This window comes from Scyliorhinus torazame, chromosome 4, assembly GCF_047496885.1.
Source record: "Scyliorhinus torazame isolate Kashiwa2021f chromosome 4, sScyTor2.1, whole genome shotgun sequence".
Taxonomy (NCBI): Eukaryota; Metazoa; Chordata; class Chondrichthyes; order Carcharhiniformes; family Scyliorhinidae; genus Scyliorhinus; species Scyliorhinus torazame.
In genome coordinates, this window is record NC_092710.1 from 62,923,503 (window position 1) to 62,951,119 (window position 27,617).

General features: G+C 46.5%; 1 protein-coding gene across 1 annotated transcript in view; it reads right to left on the minus strand.

Annotated features, from left to right (window-relative positions):
* LOC140410259 (NACHT, LRR and PYD domains-containing protein 12-like) overlaps nt 1–27,617 on the minus strand; it is a 124,440-nt gene that overhangs the window by 40,027 nt on the left and 56,796 nt on the right. The window contains exons 6-8 of the mRNA XM_072498226.1: nt 25,064–26,801; nt 15,104–15,190; nt 97–267 (exon numbers count right to left, since the gene is read on the minus strand). Of these exons, the coding sequence (XP_072354327.1) occupies nt 97–267; nt 15,104–15,190; nt 25,064–26,801 (1,996 nt within the window). The remainder of the gene's footprint in view (nt 1–96; nt 268–15,103; nt 15,191–25,063; nt 26,802–27,617) is intronic.

The window sequence follows — 27,617 nt, forward strand, 5'->3', positions numbered from 1 at the left end:
CGCCAGGCCTGTTGGGATTTTTCAGCAATTACTCCTCAAAATATACTGTTGGATACACAGTTATTATGAAAACAATCTTACATATTCTGGACTTACTTCAGTTTCTGTATTTTACTGTGCGAATTCATTAGAACCACAGACAATAGTTTCACTCCTGAATTTCTTAGATTACTCCAACTCAGGTCCAAATCTGTCAGTGACTGGTTTGTACGGAGAGTGGAGGCGAGATCCTCAGCGCAAGAGTCTGTGTCAGCGCGATGATATAGCCTAAGGAGCAGAAACAGAAAAATAACAGGAATTAGGATAAATTCGGAGTGTTTCAAAGAACACCATTATTGACAATAAAAAATGTAAAGTTGAGATATTCACGAAATATAACCACCAAGTATATGGAAGGAAAACACTATCGATGCTGTAAATCTGGAATACAAGTAGAAAAAGCACAAAATATTCAGAAGGTCAGGCAGTATCTGTGAAGATAGAAACTGCTAACCTCTCAAATGCAATGAATATTCATGAGACCTGGGAAGGAGCAGCAGCTAAACAGGTTTTAAAACAGACAAAACGGGTGTGGGGAGGATTGGTCATGAAAAACAACAAAATGGAAATAGTCATTAAATGAGAGGGGGATGATGGTCAAGATAAAAGTAGAAAACCTCCATGTCTTTAACCTGAGTCACTGTGGAAGGGAAATGGGATGTTTAGTGGCTCAGGAATGGAGTTTGTTGTGGAGATGAAGACAATGGCTGTGATTTCACTGGGAGCTGTGAAGTTCCAATATTGGGATTGGAAGTGGATGTTGTGACAGTGTGGGCAGAATATACTGCCAGAGCCAGATAATTAACAGAAAACCGGTAAGGTGGGTGGAACGGTCTGGGTGAGGACCAACTCTCCATTCAGGATCCCAGGCAGGGAAGTCCTACTTCAGACAAAGCTTGCATCATCTTTAAAGGGAGGCAACAGTATTTGAAAATGCAGCAGAACTTGCAAATGTAGCAGCTCTTGAGGGACCAGCGAGTGAGCAAAAATCTGAAATAACAGGAGGATCATCAAGGGAAGTGCCCCGCGAAGTGCCCCATGATTCACCCATACCTCCCTGGAGGTGCTGTTCCAGGTTGCTCGGGCTCAGAGGGAGGACCTATTCCCTGAGCAAATGAAGAGGTGATCCGCATATAAATCCCAGAATATCTGGATGGAGACTGCTGAGGATGCGAGCAGACAGGGAAATGTAATTGCAATGTGGCCCAAGGATAAATGCCCTGATGCCTTCTGGCATCTATGTGACAAGGGATAAAAGTGAAATTGGTATGAAGATCATCCTCACCCAGCCACTGGAAATGTCCAGGCAGCAGCTTTGGCGGGAACTGAGATGTCAGCCTTGTTGTGGAGGGTCAGAGTTGACTCCTGCACTGCCGCGGGTGCATGGATACATGCAGGAGACATCTCAGTGGATACATGACAGACAATCAGGCTGTCACCAGCAGAGGGCAGTGTGTGCCTGTGATGGGCGAGTAACAATGGAAATTTATGTACTTGCAGAAGAGAGCAAACAACATCAGGAAATGAGTCAAGAAATGTGGCAGCATTGACCTTGCTGCCCTTTTGACCTTGCTGTCCTTATGCCAATGAAACATAACGTTTTGCAGCTGGGACAGATTGAAATAGGATGGACAATCCCTGAAAGGGAGATGACACTGGAGCTTAGAGTGAATGGTCTAATAGGTGAAATGAAAATCACTTATTGTCACAAGTAGGCTTCAAATGAAGTTACTGTGAAAAGCACCTAGTCGCCACATTCCAGCGCCTGTTCGGGGAGGCTGGTACGGGAATTGAACCGTGCTGCTGGCCTGCCTTAGTCTACTTTCAAAGCCAGCGATTTAGCAGTGTGCTAAACCAGCATAGATGGATTGGATTAGATTGGATTTGATTCATTGTCACGTGAACCGAGGTACAGGGAAAAATATTGTTCTGCGTACAGTCCAGACAGATCATTCCATACATGAATAAAACATTGGACATACATAAATACACAATGGAAAAACATTGACACAGGCATTGGGTGAAGCATATGGAGTGTAGTACTACTCAGATGTGTGAAGAGATCAGTTCAGTCCAAAAGAGGATGTGTGATCAGTTCAGTCCAGGAGGGTCATTCAGGAGTCTGGTAACAGTGGGGACTAAGGTGTTTCCAGTGCAAAGAGTTGTCCTCGACCGAGTGTTGCAGACTGGCACATTCCAAGGTCTAGGACTACGTGCTGAGGGACGCACTAAAGCTTGGGGCAGCTGCCGCCAAGGTGCAATGGGGAAAGACCACTGTCTAAGGTCTTACCAGCAAATGTACACCGAGGGGCGGGTAACAGTGTAAACCCCCCTCGGTCTGGGTCATTAACTCTCCAATGTATAAAAGAAACATGACAATGTAAATGTTTGAGAAGGAATTGTAACGTAAAGAGCGATTATGTGTGTAATGTTATCAAAATGTGTAACTCTGATGGAAATGTACAGTCAAGACAATTCAAAATGTTCTGTAATGTTTATTTATGATAGATTTTATGAATAAAGTATATTTTTTGAAAAAACAAACAAACTTAGATGTTCTGAACCTGTTAGTGCGTGTTCTCAAACTTTTGTATCTCCTGCCCAATGGAAGAGATTGGAAGAGAGTGGAGGGATTTTTCACAAGGCAATGGAGGGTTGGACAGAGTGAATGGATGGGAGGCAGTTTTGCGTGATGGACTGGGCGGTGTTCATGATTCTCTGTAGTTTTGTACGTTCTTGGGCCGAGCAATTGCCATACCAGGTGTGATGCAGCCAGATAGGATACTTTCTATGGCGCATCTGTAAAAATTGGTAAGAGTAAATGTGGCCATGCCGAATATCCTTAGTTTCCTCAGGTATATGCGCTGATGTGCTTTCTTGGTCGTAGTGTCGATGTGGGTGGGCCAGAACAGATTGTTGGTGATATGTACACCTAGGAATTTGAAGCTGCCCACCATCTCCACCTCAGCACCATTGATGTAGACAGGGGTGGTACGATACTTCGCTTCCTGAAGTCAATGACCAGCTCCTTAGTTTTGCTGACATTGATGGCCACATAGGCTCTGTTGATCACAAAACATAGTGCTTGTGCATCTATCATTAGTCACGGAAAGCAGATTTGAAGGAGGGTTTGGAATGTGCATTGCCTTCTAATCGCTCTTCTCCCTTTCTCACAGAAATCAAGGGCTGCTGTGATTGCAGAATAGCCGCCCACCTTGAGGAGATGGGGAAACTCAGAGATTGCCAAGGAGGTGAATAGGCATGAGGCATGTGGTTAGTGTGGCAAAAGGATCACTGTCCTGATGTGTTCTGACCAGGCGGGTGCAGCGCACAATGTTAAACTGACTAAGGGAACACCGGATGTCAAGGAATAAGCCAAGACAATGGTATAGTCCAGATCTTGATATCCTAATAAGGCATTTACGCTGGAGGCTGGGTGGGTCAACATTTATGGTGAGATGAGCTGAGAAAGTGAGTGACCGAATGGATGGACACTGGAGAACTTGTAGTAAACACCAAACACAGTGCTTGTGTGTCCACGACTGGTCACACAGGGTAGTCTGATGGTAGTGTTGGAATGTGAACTGCCCTCAAATCGCTCTTCCCTCTTTTGAAAACTGAGGGCTGTTGTGACTGGGGCACAACCATTCCCATTTGAAACAAGAAGGTCTTCAAAAAGAACCTTACAGACTGCACTGTCACATTATCCCCCCCACCCCACCCCCAGGGGTTCACAGAGTGAGGAGCACAGAAACGGCCAAACAACCAATGGGAGCAGTGATGACCGAGGCTGCTCACACTCTTAGCACTGTGGAGGACAGGGCAAGATTCAGTCTGATGACCATGTTTTGTTTGCATTCCCTTTTCCAGATTGAATTCCATTTGCGATTTCTCCGCTCCACTCAATCAAGCCACTGATATCATTCTGATGTCGACAGCTATCCTCTTCACTGTCAACTACATAGTTAATTTTTGTGTCATCTGCACATTTCTCAATAATGCCTCCCAAATTTAAATGTAAAAGATTAACATATACAACAAAAAGCAAGGGCTCCCAGGCTGAGCCAATTGCAAAAACATCCACCAACCAGTTTTCTGTCACTGCCCCAATTTTTGATCGAACCTGCCCCTGCACCCCTTTAAATGCCTCACTGAAATCCATGTACAGAACATCCATACCACTACGCTCATAAATCCCCTTTGTTACGTTTTCAAAAGCTCTACTGACTATCTACTGACACTATCTTCCCCTAACAAAAGCATGTCGACTATCCCTGATCAATCCGTGCCTTTCTAGGTGTCAGTTTTTCCTGTCTCTCAGACTTGTTTCGGTGGTCACTGCCCGTGTGGAGTTTGCACATTCTCCCCATGTCTGCGTGGGTTTCACCCCATAATCCAAAGATGTGCAGGTTAGGTGGATTGGCTACGCTAAATTGCCCCTTAATTGGAGAAAAAATAATTGGGTATTCTAAATTTATTAAAAAAAGACTTGTTTGGGTGAACTGCAACAATTGTTTATTCCTGTCTGGCGCAAAACTAAAACAGGAAAGGTGGTCAAACCATGGTTTACAAGGGAAATTGAAGATAGTATTAGATCCAAGGAAGAAGCACATAATTTGGCCTAGAAAAAGACAGACCTGAGAATTGACAACAGTTTAGAATTTAGTAAAGGAGGACCAAGGGTTTGATTAAGCAGCGGAAGTAGTGTGCAAAGGTAACTTGCAGGAACACGAAAACTGACTGTAAAGGTTTTTATAGGTATATGAAGAGAAAAAGATTGGTGATGACAAATGTAGGTCTTACTGAAGAAACAGGGGAATTTATAATGTGGAACAAAGAAATAGCTGAACAGTTAAGTAGGTACTTTGGTTCTGCCTTTACAAAGATGGACTCAAATAAGGTTGGGGAACACAGGCTTTAGTGAGAGGGAGGAACTGAAGGAGATCAGTATTAGTAGAGAAATAGTATAGGGTAAATTGATGGGATTGATGGCCACTAAATCCCCAATGTCTGATAATCAACATCCCCAAGTGCTTAAGGAAGTGTCCCCAGAAATAGTTGATGCATTGTTGGTCACCTTTCAAGATTCTTTAGACACTGGAACAGTTGCTACAGATCGGGGGGCTAGCTAATGTAATCCCATTATTTAAAAAGGGAGGTAGAAAGAAAACAGGGAATTAATAATAATATTTTATTGTCACAAGTAGGCTTCAATGAAGTTACTGTGAAAAGCCCCTAGTCGCCACATCCTGGCACCTGTTCGGGTACACAGAGGGAGAATTCAGAATTCTCAGCCGGTACAGGAATTGAACCTACGCTGCTGGCCTTGTTCTGCATTACATGCAAGCTATCGAACCCACTGAGCTAAACCCACTAGGTCACTGTCTGTGCGGAGTCTGCACATTCTCCCCGTCTGCGTAGGTTTCCTCCAATAAGTCCCGAAAGACATGCTGTTATGTAATTTGGACATTCTGAATTCTGCCTCTGTGTACCCGAACAGGCGCAGGAATGTGCCGACTAGGGGCTTTTCACAGTAACTTCGTTGCAATGTCAGCCGACGTGACAATAAAGATAATTAATTATTATATATTAAGGTGAATAAAAAACTGGTTGGCAGACAGGGAACAAAGGGTAGGAATAAACGGGTCTGTTGCCAAGTGACAGGCAGTTACTAGTGGGGTACCGCATGGATTGGTGCTGGGACCCCAGCTAATCACAAATATGTTAATGATTTAAATGAGGGAACAAAAAGTAATATCACCAAATTTGTAGGTGACACAAAGCTGTGTTAGAGGTGAACTGTGAAGAGGATGCAGAAATCCTTCACTGTGATTTGGACAAGATGAACGAGTGGGCAAATTAATGGCAGGTGAAGTATAATTTGGAGAAATGTGAAGTTATCCACTTTGGTAGCAAAACAGGGAATGCAGATTATTATCGGAATGGCCATAGATTATTATGTGGAGATGCTGCCGCTGGACTGGGGCGGGCACAGTAAGAAGTCTCATAACACCAGGTTCAGGTCCAACAGGTTTATTTCAAATCACAAGCTTTTGTAGCACTGCTCTTTCATCAGGGCAAGTGGAGGTAGGTGCACAAACACAGCATATATAGGAGAGACACAATGGCAAGATAATTACAGATTGGAATGTGAAGAATGGCTGTAAAGTGACTCTTTACAGGTAAACAAATCTTTACAGGTACAAACAGTGTGAGTGGAGTGAGGGGTAATCACAGATAATCGAGGTGTGAATTGTCTCAAGCCAGGACAGTTACTAGGATTCTGCAAACCCGGGCAGTATGGTGGGAGTCACATATAACGTGACCTGAACCCGAGATCCCAGTTGAGGTCATCCTCATGCATGCGAGAAGTCTGAGAGAGAGAGAGAGAGAGAGAGGTCTGACTGTGTGTGAGAAGTGTGTGTGAATGAGTGAGTGAGTGAGTCAGAAAGAGAGACAGAGAGAGAGAGAGACAGAGAGAGACAGAGAGGGAGACAGAGAGAGCGAGGTCAGAGTGTGTGAGCGTCAGAGAGGGAGGTGAAAATGTGTTTATCAGGGAGGTCTGAATGTGAAGAAGTTTGCGAGAGTGAGGTGTGTGTGTGAGAGGTCTGAGTGTGTGTGAGGCAGAGTGTGTGTGAGTGGGAGGTAAGAGTAACTATGTGCACGTGAGAGAGGTATACATGGGAGGTGATGATTGCATAATGTTCAGCACCATTCGCGACTTCTCAAATAATGAAGCACTCATGCCCAAAGGCAGCAAGACCAGGACAATATCCAAGCTTTGGCTGACAAGTGGCAAGTTACATTGCCAGGCAATGGCCACCTGCTACAAGAAATTATCTAACGCCGGTTGCGGCTATGCGGAGCTAAGCCGCAGGATTTGGCAGCTCCGCTACTACAGACTTTCGGGCTCATTGGAGGAGCCCCAACGGAATTTTTATGACGACAACCCGTGGGGAAGTGAAGAGAGAGGTCCCCCTCCAACTTTTATGGACCGGACCAGAGGTGCAACGGCCAAAAAAGCGGCATTGGAGCGGCGGGAGAAGCGAGGGAAAAAATCAAAATGGCGGCAGCCGGGGACAAAGCGGAGTGCGGGCCGGAGCTGCAGGAATTCATCAAGCGCTGCTTCGAGGAGCTGCGCAAGGAGATGCTGGCGCCTATGCTGTCGGCAATCGAAGCACTAGGGATAACCCAGAAGGCCCACGAGGTGAAGTGGGCGGGAAGACTCAAAGACCTGGAGAACATGTCGAGGAGAAATAATCTGCGGATCCTGGGTCTCCCAGAAGGAGTGGAGGGGGCCGACGCCGCGGCATACGGGGGCACGATGATCGGGGCGATGATGGGTGTGGAGGCCCCTTCGAGGGCGCTGGAGCTGGACGGGGTACACCGGGTGCTGGCGAGGAAGCCCAAGGCAAATGAGCCGCCAAGGGCGATGGTGGTGAGATTTCACCGGTTCACGGACAGAGAGAGGGTCCTGAAATGGGCCAAGAAGGAGCAGAGCAGCAAGTGGGACAATGCAGAGATCCGAATATACCCGGACTGGAGCACGGAGGTTGCTAAGCGGAGAGCGGGTTTCAACCGGGCCAAAGCGGTGCTGCATCGTAAAGGAGTGAAATTTGGAATGTTGCAGGCAGCGCGACTGTGGGTCACATACAAAGACCAACATGACTACTTCGATACGCCTGAAGAGGAGTGGACCTTTATACAAACTGAAAAGCTGGACTCTAACTGAGGGTTTGTGAGGGTGGGGGGTGTTTGAGGGTTGATGTGTGATGGTTGTTGTATATAGGGGGTCAATCACGCGCAGGAAATGTTATATGGGCTGGGGGAGAGAGACAAGGCCGCGACAGGAGCTGCGCCAGAGCGGGCGGGGCAGGCTTTGGAAAATGCGGGTTATTTTCCCGCAGGCGGGAAGGGGAACGAAGGAACGTATATTGATTGGGAGACTCCCACACTGGGGGGTGGGGGGGTCAAAGGGACGGCGGGGGAAGCCGGGGTCAGCAGGTGTCAGCTGACGTACGGGATTGATATGGGGGGAGCAAAAAAGCTAGACAGGGGTCTGGGGGGGGGGGGAAGGAAAAGGGTTGCTGCTGCACTGGCCAAAAGGGAATGGGACACAGAAGAGGTGGTCGGGGACGGAGGTCCCCCGGCTGGGGGATTGGAGGATGAGGGAGACGCGGACACGGGACTGGCCCAGAAAAGGAGACGGGGGGGGGGAGACTTCAATACAGTGCTGGACCCAGCACTGGACCGCTCCAGATCAAGGACGAGAAAGAGGCCGGCGGCGGCCAAGGTGCTTAGGGGGTTTATGGATCAGATGGGGTGAGTGGACCCATGGAGGTTTGCAAGACCGCAGGCCAGGGAATTTTCTTTCTTCTCCCACGTGCACAAAGCCTACTCCCGGATAGATTTTTTTGTTCTGGGCAGGGCGCTCATCCCGAGAGTGGAGGGGACGGAGTATTCGGCCATAGCCGTTTCGGACCACGCCCCGCACTGGGTGGAACTGGGGCTGGGAGAGGAGAGGGACCAACACCCGCTGTGGCGAATGGATGTGGGACTGCTGGCAGATGAGGTGGTGTGTGGGAAGGTGAGGGGGTGTATCGAAAGGTACTTGGAGGCCAACGACAACAGGGAGGTGCGAGTGGGGGTGGTATGGGAGGCGTCGAAGGCAGTGATCAGGGGAGAGCTAATCTCCATCAGGGCTCATAGGGAGAAGACAGAGGGCCTGGAAAGGGAGAGGTTAGTGGGGGAGATTTTGAGAGTGGACAGGAGATACGCAGAGGCCCCGGAGGAAAGATTACTTGAGGAAAGACGACGGCTCCAGACGGAATTTGACCTGTTGACCACGGGGAAGGCGGAGGCACAGTGGAGGAAGGCGCAGGGGGGCGACCTACGAGTACGGGGAAAAGGCTAGTCGGATGCTGGCACACCAGCTCCGTAAGAGGACGGCAGCGAGGGAAATAGGGGGAATCAAAGATGGAAGGGGAGCCACGGTTCGGAGTGTAACGGAAATAAACAAGGTATTCAAGGCCTTCTATGAAGAGCTGTACAGATCCCAGCCCCCAGTGGGGGAAGAGGGGATGAGACGATTCCTAGACCAACTGAGGTTCCCGAGGGTGGAGGAGCAAGAGGTGGCTGGTTTGGGGGCAGCAAACGGGATGGAGGAGCTGAGCAAGGGTTTGGGGAGTATGCAGGCGGGGAAGGCCCCGGGGCCGGATGGGTTCCTGGTGGAGGTCTACAGAAAGTGCGTAGATCTGTTGGCCCCGCTACTAGTGAGGACCTTTAACGAGGCAAGAGAGGAGGGGACCCTGCCCCCGACAATGTCGGAAGCGACAATTTCCTTGATTCTAAAGCGGGACAAGGACCCTCTGCAATGTGGATCGTACAGGCCGATTTCGCTCCTCAATGTGGACGCTAAGTTATTGGCAAAAGTGCTGGCCACGAGGATTGAGGACTGTGTCCCGGGGGTGATCCATGAGGACCAGACGGGATTCGTAAAGGGCAGGCAATTAAACACTAATGTGCGGCGGCTCTTAAACATGATAATGATGCCATCGGAGGAGGGAGAGGCGGAGATAGTGGCAGCTATGGACGCGGAAAAGGCCTTTGACCGAGTAGAGTGGGAATACCTCTGGGAGGTGCTGCGTAGGTTTGGGTTCGGGGGAGGGTTTATCAGCTGGGTTAAGCTCCTTTACAGAGCACCCGGTGTCGAGTGTAGTGACGAACCGGCGGAGGTCGGAGTACTTTCGGCTGTACCGAGTAATGAGGCAGGGGTGCCCCCTGTCCCCCCTGTTGTTTGCATTGGCGATCGAACCCTTGGCCATGTCACTGAGGGAGTCTAATAAATGGAGGGGGGCCGTCCGAGGGGGAGAAGAGCATCGGGTGTCGCTATACGCGGATGACCTGTTGCTGTACGTGGGGATCCAATGGCGGGGATGGTGGAGGTCATGCAGACTCGAAGGGAGTTTGGGGAGTTTTCGGGCTATAAGCTCAATGTAGGGAAGAGTGAGCTCTTTGTATTACAGGCAGGGGACCAAGAAAGAGGGATAGGGGACCTACCACCGAGGAGGGCGCCGGGGAGTTTTCGGTATCTGGAGATCCAGATAGCCAGGAGTTGGGGGGCCCTACATCTGACGAGGTTGGTGGACCGAATGAAGGAGGACTTCAAAAGATGGGACATGTTACCGCTCTCGCTGGCGGGTAGAGTGCAGTCGGTCAAAATGGTGGTCCTTCCAAGGTTTCTGTTTGTGTTTCAGTGCCTTCCCATCGTGATCACCAAGGGCTTTTTTAAGAGAGTAGGTAGGGGTATTATGGGGTTTGTGTGGGCGAATAAGACCCCGAGGGTAAGGAGAGGGTTCCTGGAACGCAGTAGGGACCGAGGAGGGTTGGCGCTGCCAAACCTGGGGAGCTACTACTGGGCAGCAAATGTGGCGATGATCCGCAAGTGGGTCATGGAGGGAGAGGGGGCGGCATGGAAGAGGATGGAGATGGCGTCCTGTAAAGGAACGAGCTTGGGGGCGTTGGTGACGGCACCGCTGCCGTTCTCGCCGTCAAAGCATACGAGCCCGGTGATGGCGGCAACGTTAAGGATCTGGGGCCAGTGGAGACTGCACAGGGGTACAGTGGGAGCCTCGGTGTGGTCCCCGATCAGGGGTAACCACCGGTTTGTCCCGGGGAAGATGGACGGGGGGTTCCAGGGCTGGCATCGGGCGGGGATTAGAAGAATAGGGGACCTGTTCATTGACGGGACATTTGCGAGCCTAGGGGCACTGGAGGAGAAGTTTGAGTTACCCCCGGGAAATGCTTTTAGATATATGCAGGTGAGGGCTTTTGTGAGGCGACAGGTCAGGGAATTCCCGTTGCTCCCGACACAGGAAATTCAAGACAGGGTGATCTCGGGTGTACGGGTCGGGGAGGGCAAGGTGTCGGCAATACACCAAGAGATGAAAGAAGAGGGGGAAGCGCTAGTAGAAGAGTTGAAGGGTAAATGGGAGGAGGAGCTGGGGGAGGAGATCGAGGAAGGTCTGTGGGCTGATGCCCAGGGTAGGGTCAATTCCTCCTCCTCATGTGCCTACAATTTAAGGTGGTGCACAGAGCCACTTGACGGGGGCGAGGTTGAGTAGGTTCTTTGGGGTAGAGGACAGATGTGGAAGGGAGCCCGGCGAACCATGTCCATATGTTTTGGTCATGCCCGGCACTGGAGGGGTTCTGGAGAGGAGTGGTGGGAGCAATATCTCAGGTGGTGAAAGTCCGGGTCAAGCCAAGCTGGGGGCTAGCAATATTTGGAGTAGTGGACGAGCCGGGAGTGCAGGAGGCGAAATAGGCCGGCATTCTGGCCTTTGCGTCCCTAGTAGCCAGGCGAAGGATCTTGCAAATGTGGAAGGAGGCGAAGCCCCCTAGCCTGGATAAACGACATGGCTGGGTTCATAAAGCTGGAGAGGATTAAGTTTGCCTTGAGAGGGTCTGCGCAGGGGTTCTACAGGCGGTGGCAACCGTTCCTAGACTATCACGCGGAGCGTTAGAGGAAGGTCGTTCAGCAGCAACAGCAACAGCAACCGGGGGGGGAGGGGGCGTTAGAGGAAGGTCGTTCAGCAGCAACAGCAACCGGGAAGGGGGGGGGGGGGGGGCGGGGGGGGGAAAGAGGGAGGGATGAGCAGGAGATAACATGAAGGGCGGGGGAAACTGGCACGTGCGGGAGAGAGCCAGTGTATAAAGCTATGTAAATATGCCATTTTGCCATGTGTATATCTTGCTCAGTGCGATTTCGTGTTATTTTGTTACGGGGCGGGGGGTTATTGTTTGTAAGGGGAAAAAATTGTGTTGTTGAAAAACTTTAATAAATATATATATTTTAAAAAAATGATCTAACCATCGCCCCTTGACTTTCAATGGCATTACCATTGCAAATCCTCCACAATCAACATCCTGGGGGTTACCATTGATCAGAAACTTAACTGGACAAGTCACATTAATACTGTGGCTACCAGGTCAGGTCAAAGGATAGGAATCCTAGTGAGTAACTCACCTCATGCCCCCCGCCCCCCCCCCCCCCCCCCCCCCCCCCCCACCACCCACCCACCCGAGTAACTCACCTCATGCCGCCCCGCCCCCCCCCCCCAAAGCCTGTCCACCATCTACAAGCCACAAGTCAAGAGTGTAATGGAATACTCTCCACTTGCCTGGATGAGTGTAGCTCTAACAACACTCAAGTAGCTCAACACCATCCAGGACAAAGCAGCCTGCTTGATTGCTACCCTTTCCACAAACATTCAACTCCACCACCGGCGAACAGCGGCAGCCGTGTGTACCAACACTTCTATTTTTTTTTTCTTTATTCGTTCTTAGGATGTGGGTGTCTCAGGCAAGGCCAGCATTTATTGCCCATCGAACTGAGTGATATTTTTTAAGAGTCAACCACACTGCTGTGGTTCTGGAGTCACATGCAGGCCAGACCAGGTAAGGACGGCAGATTTACTTCCTCAAAAGGACATTAGAGAACCAGATGGGTTTTTAGGACAATCGGCAATGGTTTCATGATCATTAGACTTTTAATTCTAGATTTTTCGTTGAATTCAAATTTCACCACCTGCCTTTGTAGGATTCAAACCCGTGTCCCCAGGGAATTACCCTGGGTGCCTGGATTACTAGTCCAATGACAATACCACTGCCTCCCCATGCTGCACTGCAGTAACTTGCCAACGCTCCTTTGGCAGCACCTTCCAAACCCACAACCATGATCATCTGGAAGGACAAGAGCAGCAGATACCTGGGAACACCACCACGTGGAGGCCCTTCCAAGTCACTCACCACCCTGACTTGGAAATATATCGGTGTTCCTTCACTGTCACTGGGGCAAAATCCTGGAACTCCCTCCCTAAAAGTACTCTGGGTGTACCTTTTAAAAAATAAATTTAGAGTACCCAATTCAAATTTTTTTTCCAATTAAGGGGCAAGTTAACATGTTCAATCCACCTATCCTGCACATCTTTGAGTTGCGTGGGTTTCACCCCCACAAACACGGGAAGAATGTGCAAACTCCACATGGACAGTGACCCAGAGCCGGGACCGAACCTGGGACCTCGGCGCCGTGAGGCAGCAGGGCTAACCCACTGTGTCACCGTGCTGCCCTACACTCTGGGTGTACCTACACCTCAGGGACTGCAGAGGTTCAAGATGGCAGCTCACCACCCCCTTCTGAAGGGCAACTAGGGCTGAGCAATAAATGCAGGCGTAACCAGCGACGCCCACATCCTGTAAATGAATAAAAAAATGGGCAAGTGTGTATGTATGAGAGGTGTGAGTGTGAGGGAGGTGAGAGTTTGTGAGAGAGAGGGAGGTGAGAGTGTGCGAGTCAGAGTGAGGTGTAAGCATGAATATGTGAATCCCTGCTGGGTCACTGTCTGTGCGGAGTCTGTACGTTCTCCCCGTGTCTGCGTGGTTTCCTCCGGGTGCTCCGGTTTTCTCCCACAGTCCAAAGACGTGCGGGTTAGGTGGATTGGCCAGGATAAATTGCCCTTCGTGTCCAAAAAAGGTTAGAGGGGTTACTGGGATAAGGTGGAAGTGAGGGCTTAAGTGGGTCGGTGCAGACTCGATGGGCCGAATGGCCTCCTTCTGCACTGTATGTTCTATGTATCTATGTGTGAGAGAGGTCTGAATGTGTGTACGGGTGAATCTGTGTGAGAGGGCGGTGCGAGCATGAGTCTGTATGTGAGAGAGAGGTAAGAGTGAGAATGTGTGAAATGGAGATGTGCGAGCTGGAGATGAGTGAGAGAGAGAGGAGAGCAGGAATGAGTGCATGCTTGACTGCGCGTGTCACATATAAGAATCCAGCTCTCCAGCAACACTCCTAATATTAACTGAACTTGTGAACAAAATAAACAGCATTGGTCACCTGTCACATAGATTTAATTCAATAGACCTCAATACCAAATGTTCCCGTAGCCACCAGCAAATGTGATTTTTCCTAGTTTGTGTCCCTACCCATCTTCATTTTTATCCCCACTGTTGTATCTGTCCAATTCAGACACTTCAACCAGCTCCTTAATTAAAGTTAACCCAGATGTCTTTATTTATGAGGAGAACAAAGTACGGACACAATATAATGCAACACATTAACCCATAAATTACCCACTATACATCCAAGAAACACCCAGGATTCAACTATACTACCCGCAAAGGTGGTTTGGTAAGCTGTGGAACCGATCCCCAAATCCTTCTGGTTCCTCTTTGCAAAGGTGATTCTCGCTGGCTGTTTTTGCTTGCTTGCTTGCTTCTGGTCTGGTCAGGGTCACCTCACACAGCGAGTCTTCTGCTTGCTCTGCTTCTTCTGCTCTGAGATGCCTACTTTTATCCCCCTCCACTCGCTTTTTCCAGAAACTTCTCTGGCTTCCGGCCAATGAGGTCTCGGGAGGGCGTCCCAGCAGCTAATGGCCCAGTTGATGACTGTTTGACAGGCCACCTGAGCCCGCCCCAGGTGTCCCATCTCTGGTGGTGTGGGCTGCATAGGACCTGTTCCCATATAAGATAACAGTAGATACTCCCGATGACAGAAGGTCTGGCTCAATCTGGGATACGAACAACAGACTTCCTGAGGCTTGACTGCAGAATGATTTTAAAATGACCACACCACGGTTTGATTTTAATACGATTATTGATCCTCATAATAATGTTTTATTAATAATCCTATTACTGATAATAATTTAGTGTGGCATGGTGGTATTGTCACTGGCCTAGCAAACCAGAAACCCAGAGTAACTTCTGGGGACACAGGTTCAAATCCCGCCACTGCAGATGGTGAAATTGAATTAAAAGTCTAATTAATACCATTATCGATTGTTGAAAAACCCACCTGGTTCACTAATGTCTTTTCGGGAAGGAAGGCTGCCATCCTTACCTGGTCTGGGCTACATGTGACTCCAGACCCACAGCAGTGAAGTGAGGCCTCAAGGGCAATTAGGGATGGGCAATTAATGCTGGCCCAGTCTGTGACACCCACATCCCATGAACGAATAAAAGAAAAAGCCACCCAGTTGTTACAAACACAAACTCAGAGTCTGGTACTTACTTCAGTTTCTGTATTTTACAGTCCAGATTCCTCAGAGATGCAGACAGTAGTTTCACTCCTGAATCTCCCAGATTATTGTGATCCAGTCTAAATGGAGAGTGAGAAACATGTCAAAGCAGGCTGAATTTTCACCAGAGATGAGAAATAGGATTTGGCTTTATTTTTGGATCAGAAATCCGTCATCATCATGGTGAATTATAGAAACAATGTACAATGATACTGGGAAAGGACAGAAAAATGACAGTCATAATACTCATTTGGTGTATGGACATGATGGGCCGAATGACCTCCTTCTGCACCATAACAATTTTGTGATTCTGTAATGGGAAATGATAGTTGTGGTGAAGCTCAACTCCTTTCCTTGGTAGTTCGTTTATTCAAGATGAAATCTTACAGTTCTCTTGTCACCTAACTTATCAATGCCCCATCGGTCCCTCTTATTGTAAAGCACATGAATTAACATAAACCAACTGATTAAAAGCCCCTGAAAGGAATGTGTAAGAAAAACAATCAAAACTTTCAAAGGAAACTTATTAAATTAAATTACGGTTTGCAATGCTAATAATGCACTCCAACCACTGCAATTCCCACTGGTTGTGGCAATCCACAAAGCATACCAGTGGACAGCACGTGTTCCCTCGCTCAGAAAAGGCCACAGAAAAAGGCAGAAGGACAGTCAAGCTGGTGAATCCCTTCGACCGGCCGCTGCCTGTAACTGGCCATACTAAACAGGTCCACGAGGAGGTTGTCTAACTTGACATCCCCTCCCCACCAGGTGGCAAAAGGTCAGAATGGTGGACTGAAGTGCAGCCAAACGAAGGATCACTCCTTTAAACCGATAAAAGGGGAGCCATAACTTCATGCAACCGATACAAACATTGTTTATTCATTCGTGGAATTTGGGCACCACTGACCAGACCAGCACTTATTGTCCAGCCATAACTGGCTTTGAGTAGGTGGTGGTGAGTTGCCTTCCTGAACCACTGAATTCCTGAGCACAGCCAGAGTGCTGTGAGGGAGAAAGTTCCAGGATAATCTACTAACAGAGATGCAAGACAAAAAAAATTCCAAGTCAGGATGGTGAGTGACTTAGAGTCGTAAAGTTTTACAGCACGGAGAAGCCCTAGTTATCTATGCCAACTATCAAACACCAATCCATTCTAATCCCATTTTCCAACACTTGGTAACATTGTATGCTATGGCTTTTCAAGCTCCCATCTAAACGCTTCTTAAATGCTGTTAGGGTACCCGCCTTTACCACCCTTTCATGCAGTGAGTTCCAGAATCCCACCACCCTCAGGGTGAAAAAGTTTTTTCCTCAAATCCCCTCTAAATCTCCTGCCCCTTACATTATACCTATGCACCCTGCCTACTGATCTCACTACTCAAGAGAAAAGTTCCATCTTATCTACCCTATCCGTCCATAGAATCCCTACAGTGCAGAAGGAGGCCATTCAGCCCAACAGGTCTGCACCAACCCTGTGAAAGAGCACTCTACATAGGCCCACTCCCTGCCTAATCTCTGTATCTAATCTTCATGGCCAATCTACCTAACCAGCACATCTTTGGACAGTGGGAGGAAAGCAGAGCACCCGGAGGAAACTCACACAGACACGGGGAGAATGTGCAAACTCCACAGTCACGCAGGTCCCTGGTGCTGTGAAGCAGCAGTGCTAATCACTGTATCACCATGCCACCCTCATAATTTTGTACACTTCAATCATGTCCCTCCTCAACCTTCTGTGGTCTAAGTAAAGCAACTCCAGCCTAATCAGCCTCTTTTCATAGCTGAAATGCTCCAGCCAAAGCAACATTCTGGTGAAACACCGCCGCACCCTCTCTAGTGCAATCACATCCTTCCGATAATGTGGCGAACAGAACTGCACACAATATTTCAGCTGTGGCCTAACAAGCATTTTATAGATCAATACTAGTAGAGAAATGGTGTTGGGGAAATCGATGGGATTGAAGTCTGATAAATTCCAGGGGCTGATAATCTACATCTCAGAGTACTTGAGGAAGTGGCTCTAGAAATAGTGGTAGCATTGGTGGTCATCTTCCAAGATTCTACAGACTCTGGTACAGTTCCTGCAGATTGAAGGCAGCTAATGTAATTCCACTATTTAAAAAGAGAGGTGGAGAGAAAAAAGGGAATTATAGACCAATAAGCCTGACATTAGTGGGGAAAATTCTAGAATCCATTATCAAAGATTTTATAGCACAGCAATTAGAAAACAGCAGCAGGATCGGACAGAGTCAGCATGGATTTATGAAGGGAGAATCATTCTTGATAAATCTATTGGAAATCTCTGAGGAAGGATGTCTTGCTGCAGAGGGAGTGCAGAGAAGGTCCACCTGACTGATTCCTGGGATGGCAGGACTGATGTATGAGGAGGCATTGAGTCGATTTGGATTGTATTAGCTGGAGTTCAAAAGAATGAAGCGGGGGTGAGATCTCAATGAAACCTACACAATTCTAACAGGACTAGACAGGGTAGATGCAAGAAGGCTGTTCCCAATGGTGGGTATAGGTGGATATAAAATCATTGACGCCTATCATAAAGGTTCCCCAGTTTCTCTGTGACACTAGTGGAACATCGCTGGCTGGCTCTGTTTTCATCTTAATTTCAGCAAGACCGACCTAACCGAGGAGTATGATACCCCAGTTGGATCACTTAATCCATAAACACATCTATTTAATCTCGACATTTTCCATCCACAATAGTCACTTCTAGGTGGTTTCAAAAACACCCTTTGAAAATTTTCACCCTGCAAAATGTGGCTTTTATACCGACTGATTTACATTCCCAAGAATATGTGGCTAAACGAGCTGAAGAAAATCTTCAAAATCAACTTTTCCAGCAATGGGAAGTCCAGTGTAAAATCTTGATCTCTGTATTTGTTGCAAACTCCAAGCCACTTGTTTCACTTTAGCCTCAAATAAACCATCAGGAAGTACTTCTCTTCCATACCTATTTACCCGTTTTCTTCTGTCTGGCACCTGATAATATACAACAAGTTATTTCTACCAGCTCAACTCTTCCTGTTTTTCATTTTCAATTGATTTATCTTACCGTTTCTTTGTGGTCACCAATACTACCCGATCATACGGGCTTCTCTGAGTGGACTTTCTAGTTTGTTCTGTAGTCCTTATTCTCGTCAAACTGTGGCCTCTATTTGTCCTCCTATCTCATTCTGGATTATTTCAAACATGATCTCTCCTTCCTAGGACCAGAATTTCTGTTGCCAGTACTTGACATTTTTCCTGCAACCGGAATCAATTCCAGATCCTTTGCAAACTCACTGCATTTTCTAGTCTGCCACATTTTCACCTTATTTTTCCAGTCAATATTCAAATTGCCGGTGACTTTCCGTGCTCTCCTTACAATCATTTCATCCATCCATTCGTTGGCCCCTTCTTGTATTTCAGTAATCCCAGTGGCTGCTCTCGGTACTTCCCCTTGGGTAAATTGCCTGATCTTGTGTATTATTATCGCTTTATCTGTCGCCATCAGCTTTTTACCGACCATAGTTTTCTCCTCATCATTCTCAAACATGAGTGTGCGTGAAGAGCAGGATTCCTCCTCATTACTTTCTACTAATTACTCAGATTTTGCAAGTTTCTAATCAAATCTGATTAACCTAGGTGACTGAACCCTCATTGACTACAATACTGGAGAATCACTGTCATCCTGTTACACTTGTAAGAGGCAAAAGTGATCTCACCGGATTGAAAAACTATAGGAGTAAAATGGCTTAATCTCAGCTTTTCTACATGGAATCTGCACTCTTTCAGTAACTTCAAAGTGCTGTGATCCTTGAATCAGAAGCAAGTGGAATTTTCAGATCACTTGACTTTACCTTGAGTGAATCCAAATAGCATTTCAAACAATCCTTTCCACATACTGTGGATGTGCAACAGCTGTCCAATATGGCACAATTCAATAAATCAGTGACTAATACATATATTGCAAGACTGACCATTATAATTGCTCAATATTGTCATCTTTCTGTTATGTATTTATATCAATTCTTAGTGGTTGCACTAAGCATTGTGTACTAATATATGCATCGATACACAAGTAAAGATATCACAGGTCGCTAGCACAGGAAAATGCCAGAGTGAAGAAGCAGCCATGTCGTTAACACCACCTGTTAAAAATAGCTGTGTTATTGACGAATGTGATATAAAATAGTTAGTTTAAATATATTAGTTACAGTAATGTAGATCGAGGCCAGTCTAATTCTAGTGAGTTCACAGACAAAAGATTTCAGAAAGCATGGCAAGGAAGGGGGAGGGGTGTCTGGTAGAGGAGGAGAATAGGATGCTGGGTAACAAGAGGCCAGGGTTAAGGAATGAGAAGTGAGCCAATTAGGATGTATGGCCAGGTCAGGAGGGGTATAGGATGACCTATGGGAATCGTGTATGTGAAACTTGATGCCATTTGAATGTATTTGCAGAGATCCCTTTGTCTCGGACCTCATTCGTTTCCAGGGGGTCCAGGAGACTGGTTCTGTGTCCCTGAGAAGCAAGTCAGACTTGCAAGTTGGTTAAAAATAAATAATACTATGCCTACAAATCCATCTCGAGTTTTATTGAGGCCAGACTGACGGGTAAAGAAAAATTGTCATTTGGTGCCGGATACCCGGGATTTCTCAAGACGGTTACCGACCAACCGCAAAATCAGAATTAGACTGATTTTGGACAAGGAAAGTGGAAAAGGGCCCACAATGTGTAGCTGGAAAATGACCCCGCATTGGTTTTCCCCTCTTATGGTCTGATTGGTCTGGTCACTCGAGGTTGGTACGGAAAGATCGTCTCGACGAAATCAAAGGTCAGTCTGGGGATTAGAAAATTTAACTGATAGAATTTCATAATTGATGGTTCGGTTTTGGGTTAGTTTTGGAATTGATGGGACATCGTAATTGATGGTGTAATTCCATATGTGTGTAGTTTTGGGATTGATGAGAAATCGAAACTAATGGTTCAATTCCATATGTGTATAGTTTTGGAACTGATGGGACATCTGGCAAGATGGTTTAGTTCTACAAGTGTTTTTGATGAACTGATGGGACCTCAGCGAGGAGGGTTCAATTCCATGAGTGTTTTTAAATCTATAGTTGATTAAACTAAAATTGTATCCTTGGACTGTAGTGTCGAGAAACGATAAATTTTAAAACAAGCTGGATGCTGCATGTTAGTTAAAGCAGAAGTCTCTCAAAGGATTAAAAGCAGCTTGAGGTAACAGGCAGCTTGTGGTGTCTCAATAAAATTGGATACCTTTCTTTCGTGTCAGTGAAACTCCAGCAAAGTTACGTTTTGAAATAATTAAAGGAAGCCAGTGGATTTCTCCACCTCTTTGATAAAAGTTAATTATTTTAGCAAGCAATTGATTGAAATTGCCAGAATCTTAAGTTTGAATTACTTGAAATAATGTTTATCTCATTTTAATTGCGAATTAATAGAAACTTAAAGAAACTCACTGATACCATTTTAAAAAGTGTAAATCTGGAGATGACAGTTGACTTTGCTCCGGTATAAATCACCGCAGCTAACTGCTCCCTCATTGATAGCAGCCAACATTTTTGTGAATGTAAGAAAAACTTGTTAAAAGAAAAATTGTTAAGATAAAGAATTAAATAAGTTGTAAAAGTTATACAAGTTTGTGTTAAACAAATCGTAAATTCAGTTCTGAGTTGAGATCAGAGCTAAGCTTGCAGGTTGCAGTAATTCAATTTGAATTTTCAAACATTTTAAGTTTTAAAAGAACACTGTTAAAACCTTTTAAATAATTTTGCCAAGTAGCAAAAATTGCCATTGGTTATAAATAGGCAAATAAAATAAAAATTTTAAAAAAGAGCTAAAGTATGAAAGCTAAAGTGTTAATTAGATTATGGAGGCAATATTGTCAACATGAGAGGGATAAGATCATGTTATTAAGTTGGCAAGAAAATGCCCTTAAAATGGGGATTCCAATTAGTGAAAGGGGGAACCAGAAAACTCTGGGGATCTTGAAAAAGGAGTGTGCATTCACAAAAACGCGCAAGTAAAGAGAGGGTGGACTCGAGTTAAAAGAAAAAGGGCTACGTAGTTAAATGGCCTTGCATTGACAGAAGCAGATAAGGACCTAGAAAATTGGACCATGCCGGCTAGAGTCCCGACTGTACCAGTAGCATTGTCTGCACTAATTTCGGAACCACCAGGGTATCATAATTTATATCCAGTCACTGCTCCCCAGATTCAAATCATGCCAGCCTCTCCAGCCGCTTCGGTTGATAGCTTGGGTCCTATTTCAGCATCTTCACTGTTAGAGAAAAGAGCTCTATTCAACAAGCCCAGTTAGCTCTAGGACCCGATCTCGGACAATGAGAGAGGGGCCTGATCCTATCCAGAAACAATCACGCATACCACCTGGATCCCTTCAGACCGATATGGTAGGACAGAAAAGTATGAGAACAAAGAAAGAGGATGGGAATGGTTCTGAGGAGCTGGAGATCTCCCTAGTGGAAGGGAAGGACGTCAAAGTCTTTGATGAGCGAGAGGAATCCGCTAGAGCGCCCTCCCAGTGAGACTCTGAGCAGTTGCCGATTAGGAAAATACCAAACCCTGATGCTGTAACATCAGTTTGTGGTGACTACTGGATTGGACTGTAACTTGTTGGCCCGAGATTTACTGTGTATCTTCCAGCTACAGCTAGAGTGCGGAGACGAAGGGGTAACGGTTCAATCATGGACGATGAGACAACAGTGCTATATTTCTATCACTCCCCAGTGGTGGACATTAGACATTGAACATTCACTGCATCACGTTACCCTGGCCTATGACAGAAATACTCTGGCCTATGATAGAACTGGACAAAACAGGGAGTTGGAGGACAAATACCGGCCGTTAATTGGGACCGAATGGCCAGTCAAGGTTACAGCCACAGTCACGGGAAAAGAAGGTACAGCCGATTTTGTTACAATACCACCACATTTATGGCCACAGTCAGCTTCTGTAGGCCCTCATATTACGCGTCAGGTCCACGACCAGTACCATGCCAAGGATCTGGGGCCTATGGTAAGGAGGGCAGTGGATCATTCAGATCCAACAGAGTACGCACTTCAAGTCACGCCAGGCGGCACTTCCATAAAATATTTTGAGGTCCCAGAAACGATTAACACTCGACTTCAGCATCACCGGGGACGTGATGTTTTGGAATATGTCAATCCACAGGTCTGGGCGGAATACCTATCACAAGTGGGAAAGACAAATGTTACACCCATTAAGGTAACGATTATGGACCATGTAAAGCTGCCTTCCATTCGGCAATACCCCCTGAAACCCCAAGCTGCCCCGTCTATAGACAAATTAATCCGAGAGCTGTTGCAACAGGGTATTTTGGTCCCTTGCCAATCAGAATGTAACACTTGCTGTGCCTAAACCAGCCAAGTACCAATTAGTACAGGATTTGCGTTCAATCAATGCCATCACACAGCCGTTACATGCTCTCGTCCCTAATCCTGCCCACATACTGGCTCAAATTCCAGCGCGAGCCCGGGTCTTCGCCATAATTGACCTTCAGCACGCTTTCTTTACCCTTCCACTCGCATCTGAAAGCCAATATTTGTTTGCCTTCACTTACAATGGACAGCAGTATACCTGGACCCGACTGCCTCAGGGGTTCGTCAACTCACCTACGCTCTTCTCCAGATGTCTGCAGACCCAACTCCAGGCCTTGACATTGGAGCATGGTTCCACTCTAGTGCAGTATGTAGATGACATATTGGTAGCCAGTCCTGACGAGCCCAGTAACAGGGATGAGGTGATCCAGTTATTAAACCACCTATCCTCGTTGGGTTATGTTGTTTCACAATCAAAGGTCCTGGTGGCTCAGACAAAGGTCAAGTTCTGAGGAGTTTTACTTACAGCCACAGAAAGAAGTCTCGAACCCAGTAGGATTGAACCCATATGCCAATTCCCCGCCCCTACCACAGCCAAGGAGGTCCGTCATTGGCTGGGTATGGTGAATTATTGTAGGCAGTGGATACCAAACATCGCTGTCTATACAAAGCTGCTGACGCTTTACACTAGTGAAGGGGGGAATTTTACTCTCACCACCAAGGCACTCGAAGCCTTCCGTTGCCTGAAGCAGGCCTTGTTACAAGCAGGGCCCTCGGTAGGCCCTTGTACAACCAACCGTTCCAGATATACTGTACTGTTCTGGAAGGATGTTCAACAGCGGTACTCACCCAGCAACATGGGGACAAGCACCGGCCCGTAGCATATTACTCTTCCAAACTTGATCCAGTGGCGTTGGGCCACCCTGTTTACACCCAGATCTTGGCAGCGATATACAATAGTTTGCAGGCTGCTGCCAATATAACTCTCCAACAGGATATTACGGTGTATAGCACCCACTCGGTCATCGCACTACTGGGGCAACTGCAGACTCGGCACCTTACCGCATCTCATCAGAATAGGTATGAAATATACCTTTTGAACAAACCACGTCTGACATTTAACCACTGTACCACTATCAATCCAGCCTGTTTTCTTAGCGGTCCCCTGTCCATGAAGACGCACCTGGCCACGACTGTTTAGCCTTGATTCAGGAAACTACCACAATAAGGGACGATCTGAGTGATATTCCGTTAGAACAACCTGACATGATTATGTATGTTGATGGCAGTGCATTAATAAGCCCCACGGACAAATGTGAGGTAATGCATTTTGGAAGGTCTAATGCAGGTAGGGGATATACAGTGAATGGTAGAACCCTCAAGAGTATTGAAAGTCAAAGAGATCTAGGAGTACAGGTCCACAGGTCACTGAAAGGGGCAACACAGGTGGAAAAGGTAGTCAAGAAGGCATACGGCATGCTTGCTTTCATTGGCCGGGGCATTGGGTACAAGAATTGGCAAGTCACGTTGCAGCTGTATAGAACCTTAGTTAGGCCACACTTGGGAGTATAGTGTTCAATTCTGGTCGCCACACTACCAGCAGGATGTGGAGGCTTTAGAGAGGGTGCAGAAGAGATTTGCCAGGATGTTGCCTGGTATGCAGGGCATTAGCTATGAGGAGCGGTTGAATAAACTCAGTTTGTTCTCACTGGGACGACAGAGGTTGAGGGGCGACCTGATAGAGGTCTATAAAATTATGAGGGGCATAGACAGAGTGGATAGTCAGAGGCTTTTTCCCAGGGTAGAGGGGTCAATTGCTAGGGGGCATAGGTTTAAGGTGCAAGGGACAAGGTTTAGAGGAGATGTACGAGGCAAGTTTTTTTTTCTTTACACAGAGGGTAGTGGATGCCTGGAACACGCTGCCGGAGGAGGTGGTGGAAGCAGGGACGATAGTGACATTTAAGGGGCATCTTGACAAATACATGAATTGGATGGGAATAGGGGGATACGGACCCAGGAAGTGTAGAAGATTTTAGTTTAGACGGGCAGCATGGTTGGCACAGGCTTGGAGGGTCGAAGGGCCTGTTCCTGTGCTGTACGTTTCTTTGTTCTAATATTAAATAATTGTACCTGGAAAGACCCTCTTAAATAATTTTCAAATTAAATGTTTCACCTCCCCAGCCAGAAGCCATTTAATTATTTTTGGTGATGTACAGGATTTATTTTTTCAAGTGATCCTCAAAGCTTGCAGTTGCTATGATAAATTATTAGTATTTATTCAATTATTTAACATCTGTGCATGTGTTTAATATGTTTAGAACATCTATATTCTTCTTGCTTCTTTTCATCTTAATTCATGGTCAAACTCATTGAGTCCCAACTAAGTGTCTGAACAACTTGTCAGCAACGACATCATTCTTATTCTGTACCTTGGATTTTAGACTCGTCTTCTTATTTTGTAACGTTTTTTTCCAACTCTGCCTCCCTTTGCTTGAACTGGAAGGTATTCATTTATATTATAACAAAATAAATGGTTTCTCAACAATAAAAATTCCAAAACCGGAACCAAACAGTTACCTCAACTCCTCGCATTTGTGCAGAACGGGTTCCAGCCGCTGCAGTCCTTCACACTGAATGTAGCAGCCAACTAGATCGAGGTGTTTTATTGTATCACAGAGTCCAATGACATGAGACAGGACCGCACAGTCAATTGGTGTCAGTCGCAATCCACTAAATGAAAGTCTTTTCACAGATCCCACTGTGGCCTGAGCCACTGCTTTATTCTGAGACTCAAACAGGTAGTGGAATGTGTTCAGGAGGTTCCTTTTACCAGTCTCACTCTCTATGTTTCCAATCTGTCCTTCAATCTTCTCTTTCACCCAGTCAATCACAAGACAGGTTGTCTGATGAGAAAATCGACCCAGAAACTTCTCCAAGGGAAAAGCTGCCTGTGCGGAGAAGAGACCGGCAACAAAACGGAGAAATATTTCAAATCTCCCATCTTCCTTGCTGTGGGCTTCACTGAGGAGTTTCAGGATATTCCCGCAATCTGGAGTCAGGAATTGAGCGAGTGCAGCTACAAACTCTTGGATGGTGAGATGTGCAAATGTGTAAACCACACTTTGGGCAGAATCATCTCTCTCCAAAAGTTCCATCAGCAACCCAGACAGGAACTGGGAAGGTTGCAGATTGTACTTGATCAAATCTCCATTTGTAAACACAATCTTCTGCTCGGAGACTCCTGTGAAGGCCATCTCACCAACCTTCAGAAACACATCACGGGGACTTTCAATCTCTCTCTGATGGTTTTTCAGAATGTTGTAAATATAGTAGGAATATAGTTGGGTGATGGTCTTGGGAACTTGCTGCTGTTTCCTGTCTCTTTGTGTAAAGAAGGGACCCAGTGACAGGCTGAGGATCCAGCAGTAGGAAGGGTTGTAGCACATGGTGTACAGGATCTCGTTCTCCTCCACATGTTTGAAAACAGCTGCTGCCACTGTCTGATCTTCAAAAAACTTGTTGAAATATTCCTTCCGTTCATCACCAACAAATCCGAGGATTTCTGCCCAGACACTGATCTCAGCCTTTTCCAACAAATGTAATGCAGTGGGGCGGCTGGTCACGAGCACTGAACATCCTGGGAGCAGCTTGTGCTGAATTAAACTGTACACAATGTCAGACACTTCACACCAGCATTCGGGATCTGTGCACATGGACTGAGGTTCTGTATTTCTCCAATTGTCAGCAAAATCAATCCTGTCCTTGAATTCATCCAAACCATCAAATATAAACAGCAATCCCTCTGGGTTCTTCCAGAGCTCTCCCAGAACATTCCCAAAGTAAGAATAGAAAAACAATATCAGATTCCTCAGGTTTATTCTACAGTTAATACTGTTCAAATCCCGGAATTTAAAACTGAAAACAAATTGAAAGCGTGGGTATATTTTCCCAGTGGCCCAGTCATAAACAATCTTTTGTACTAATGTTGTTTTTCCAATTCCCGGGACTCCACTCACTGCTGTTGAACTCCCAGATTTGGATTTTTTCGGGGAAAAACTGCTCTGGAACAATTGAGTTGTTTGAATTTTTTCCAGTTCCCTCCGGAGAAGTTTCTCTCTCCACTCATCATGGTCTCGGCCTCTTGCCAGCAGTTCATGTTCGACAAGTGTCCGATCTCGAACAGTAGAAATGATCGTCAGCTCAGTGTACCTATCAACCAGCTGGAAAGTCTTAACCTTCTCCTTTACTAGGATAGTGTTCACCGTCAGTTTTTCAGTTTGTACCCGGAGCGTCTCCTTGTGTTTCTGTTGAACATCTTTAATTACAACAGACAGAAAATGTTAGTTGCAAGAAAATATCAATCTTGATGAATAGATGTATTTTACAGTTTCAGTCAAGGTGTGTGCAGCAGTAGAATTTAGTTATGGGAAATCTCACTTGAAAATTAACAATTTCCAATTAAAGTTCCAAATCATCACTTGATTCTAATGTTTGCTGAACATGGAGATTTTGCAACGGTGATATTTGTATCAATTGGTTAATACTTTGCAACCCGCCCTTCCCTTGCAAATCCCCTAGGTTCTTGATTATGTAACAGTCGATGTTCAAGTCGCTCATCTGTGAAATCTGCAGAAATGGGATATAGGATATGACTGGGAGAGAGATTGTACAAGAGTCTTACTGCTGTTGCTTTCTGCATTCAGCAGATAACCTTTGATATTGTGTATGCACTGAGAGCAACAATTCTGGTATTCTATCAAGCTGTTGTCAGTCAGGTTACCCGAGTTATTGGGAAGCCGGCTGGTTCAGTTGGCTCGAGGCCTGGTGTGGATCAGATTGTGCCAGCAGCATGGGGCTCAATCCACGTTCTGGCTGTGGTGGATTCAGGATCTACCTCAAAGAGAACAAAGAACAAAGAAATGTACAGCACAGGAACAGGCCCTTCGGCCCTCCAAGCCCGTGCTGACCATGCTGCCCGACTAAACTACAATCTTCTACACTTCCTGGGTCTGTATTCCTCTATTCCCATCCTATTCATGTATTTGTCAAGATGCCCCTTAAATGTCACTATCGTCCCTGCTTCCACCACCTCCTTGGCCTACTTCGTTCAGTTGTGGGTTGGACCGGTCTT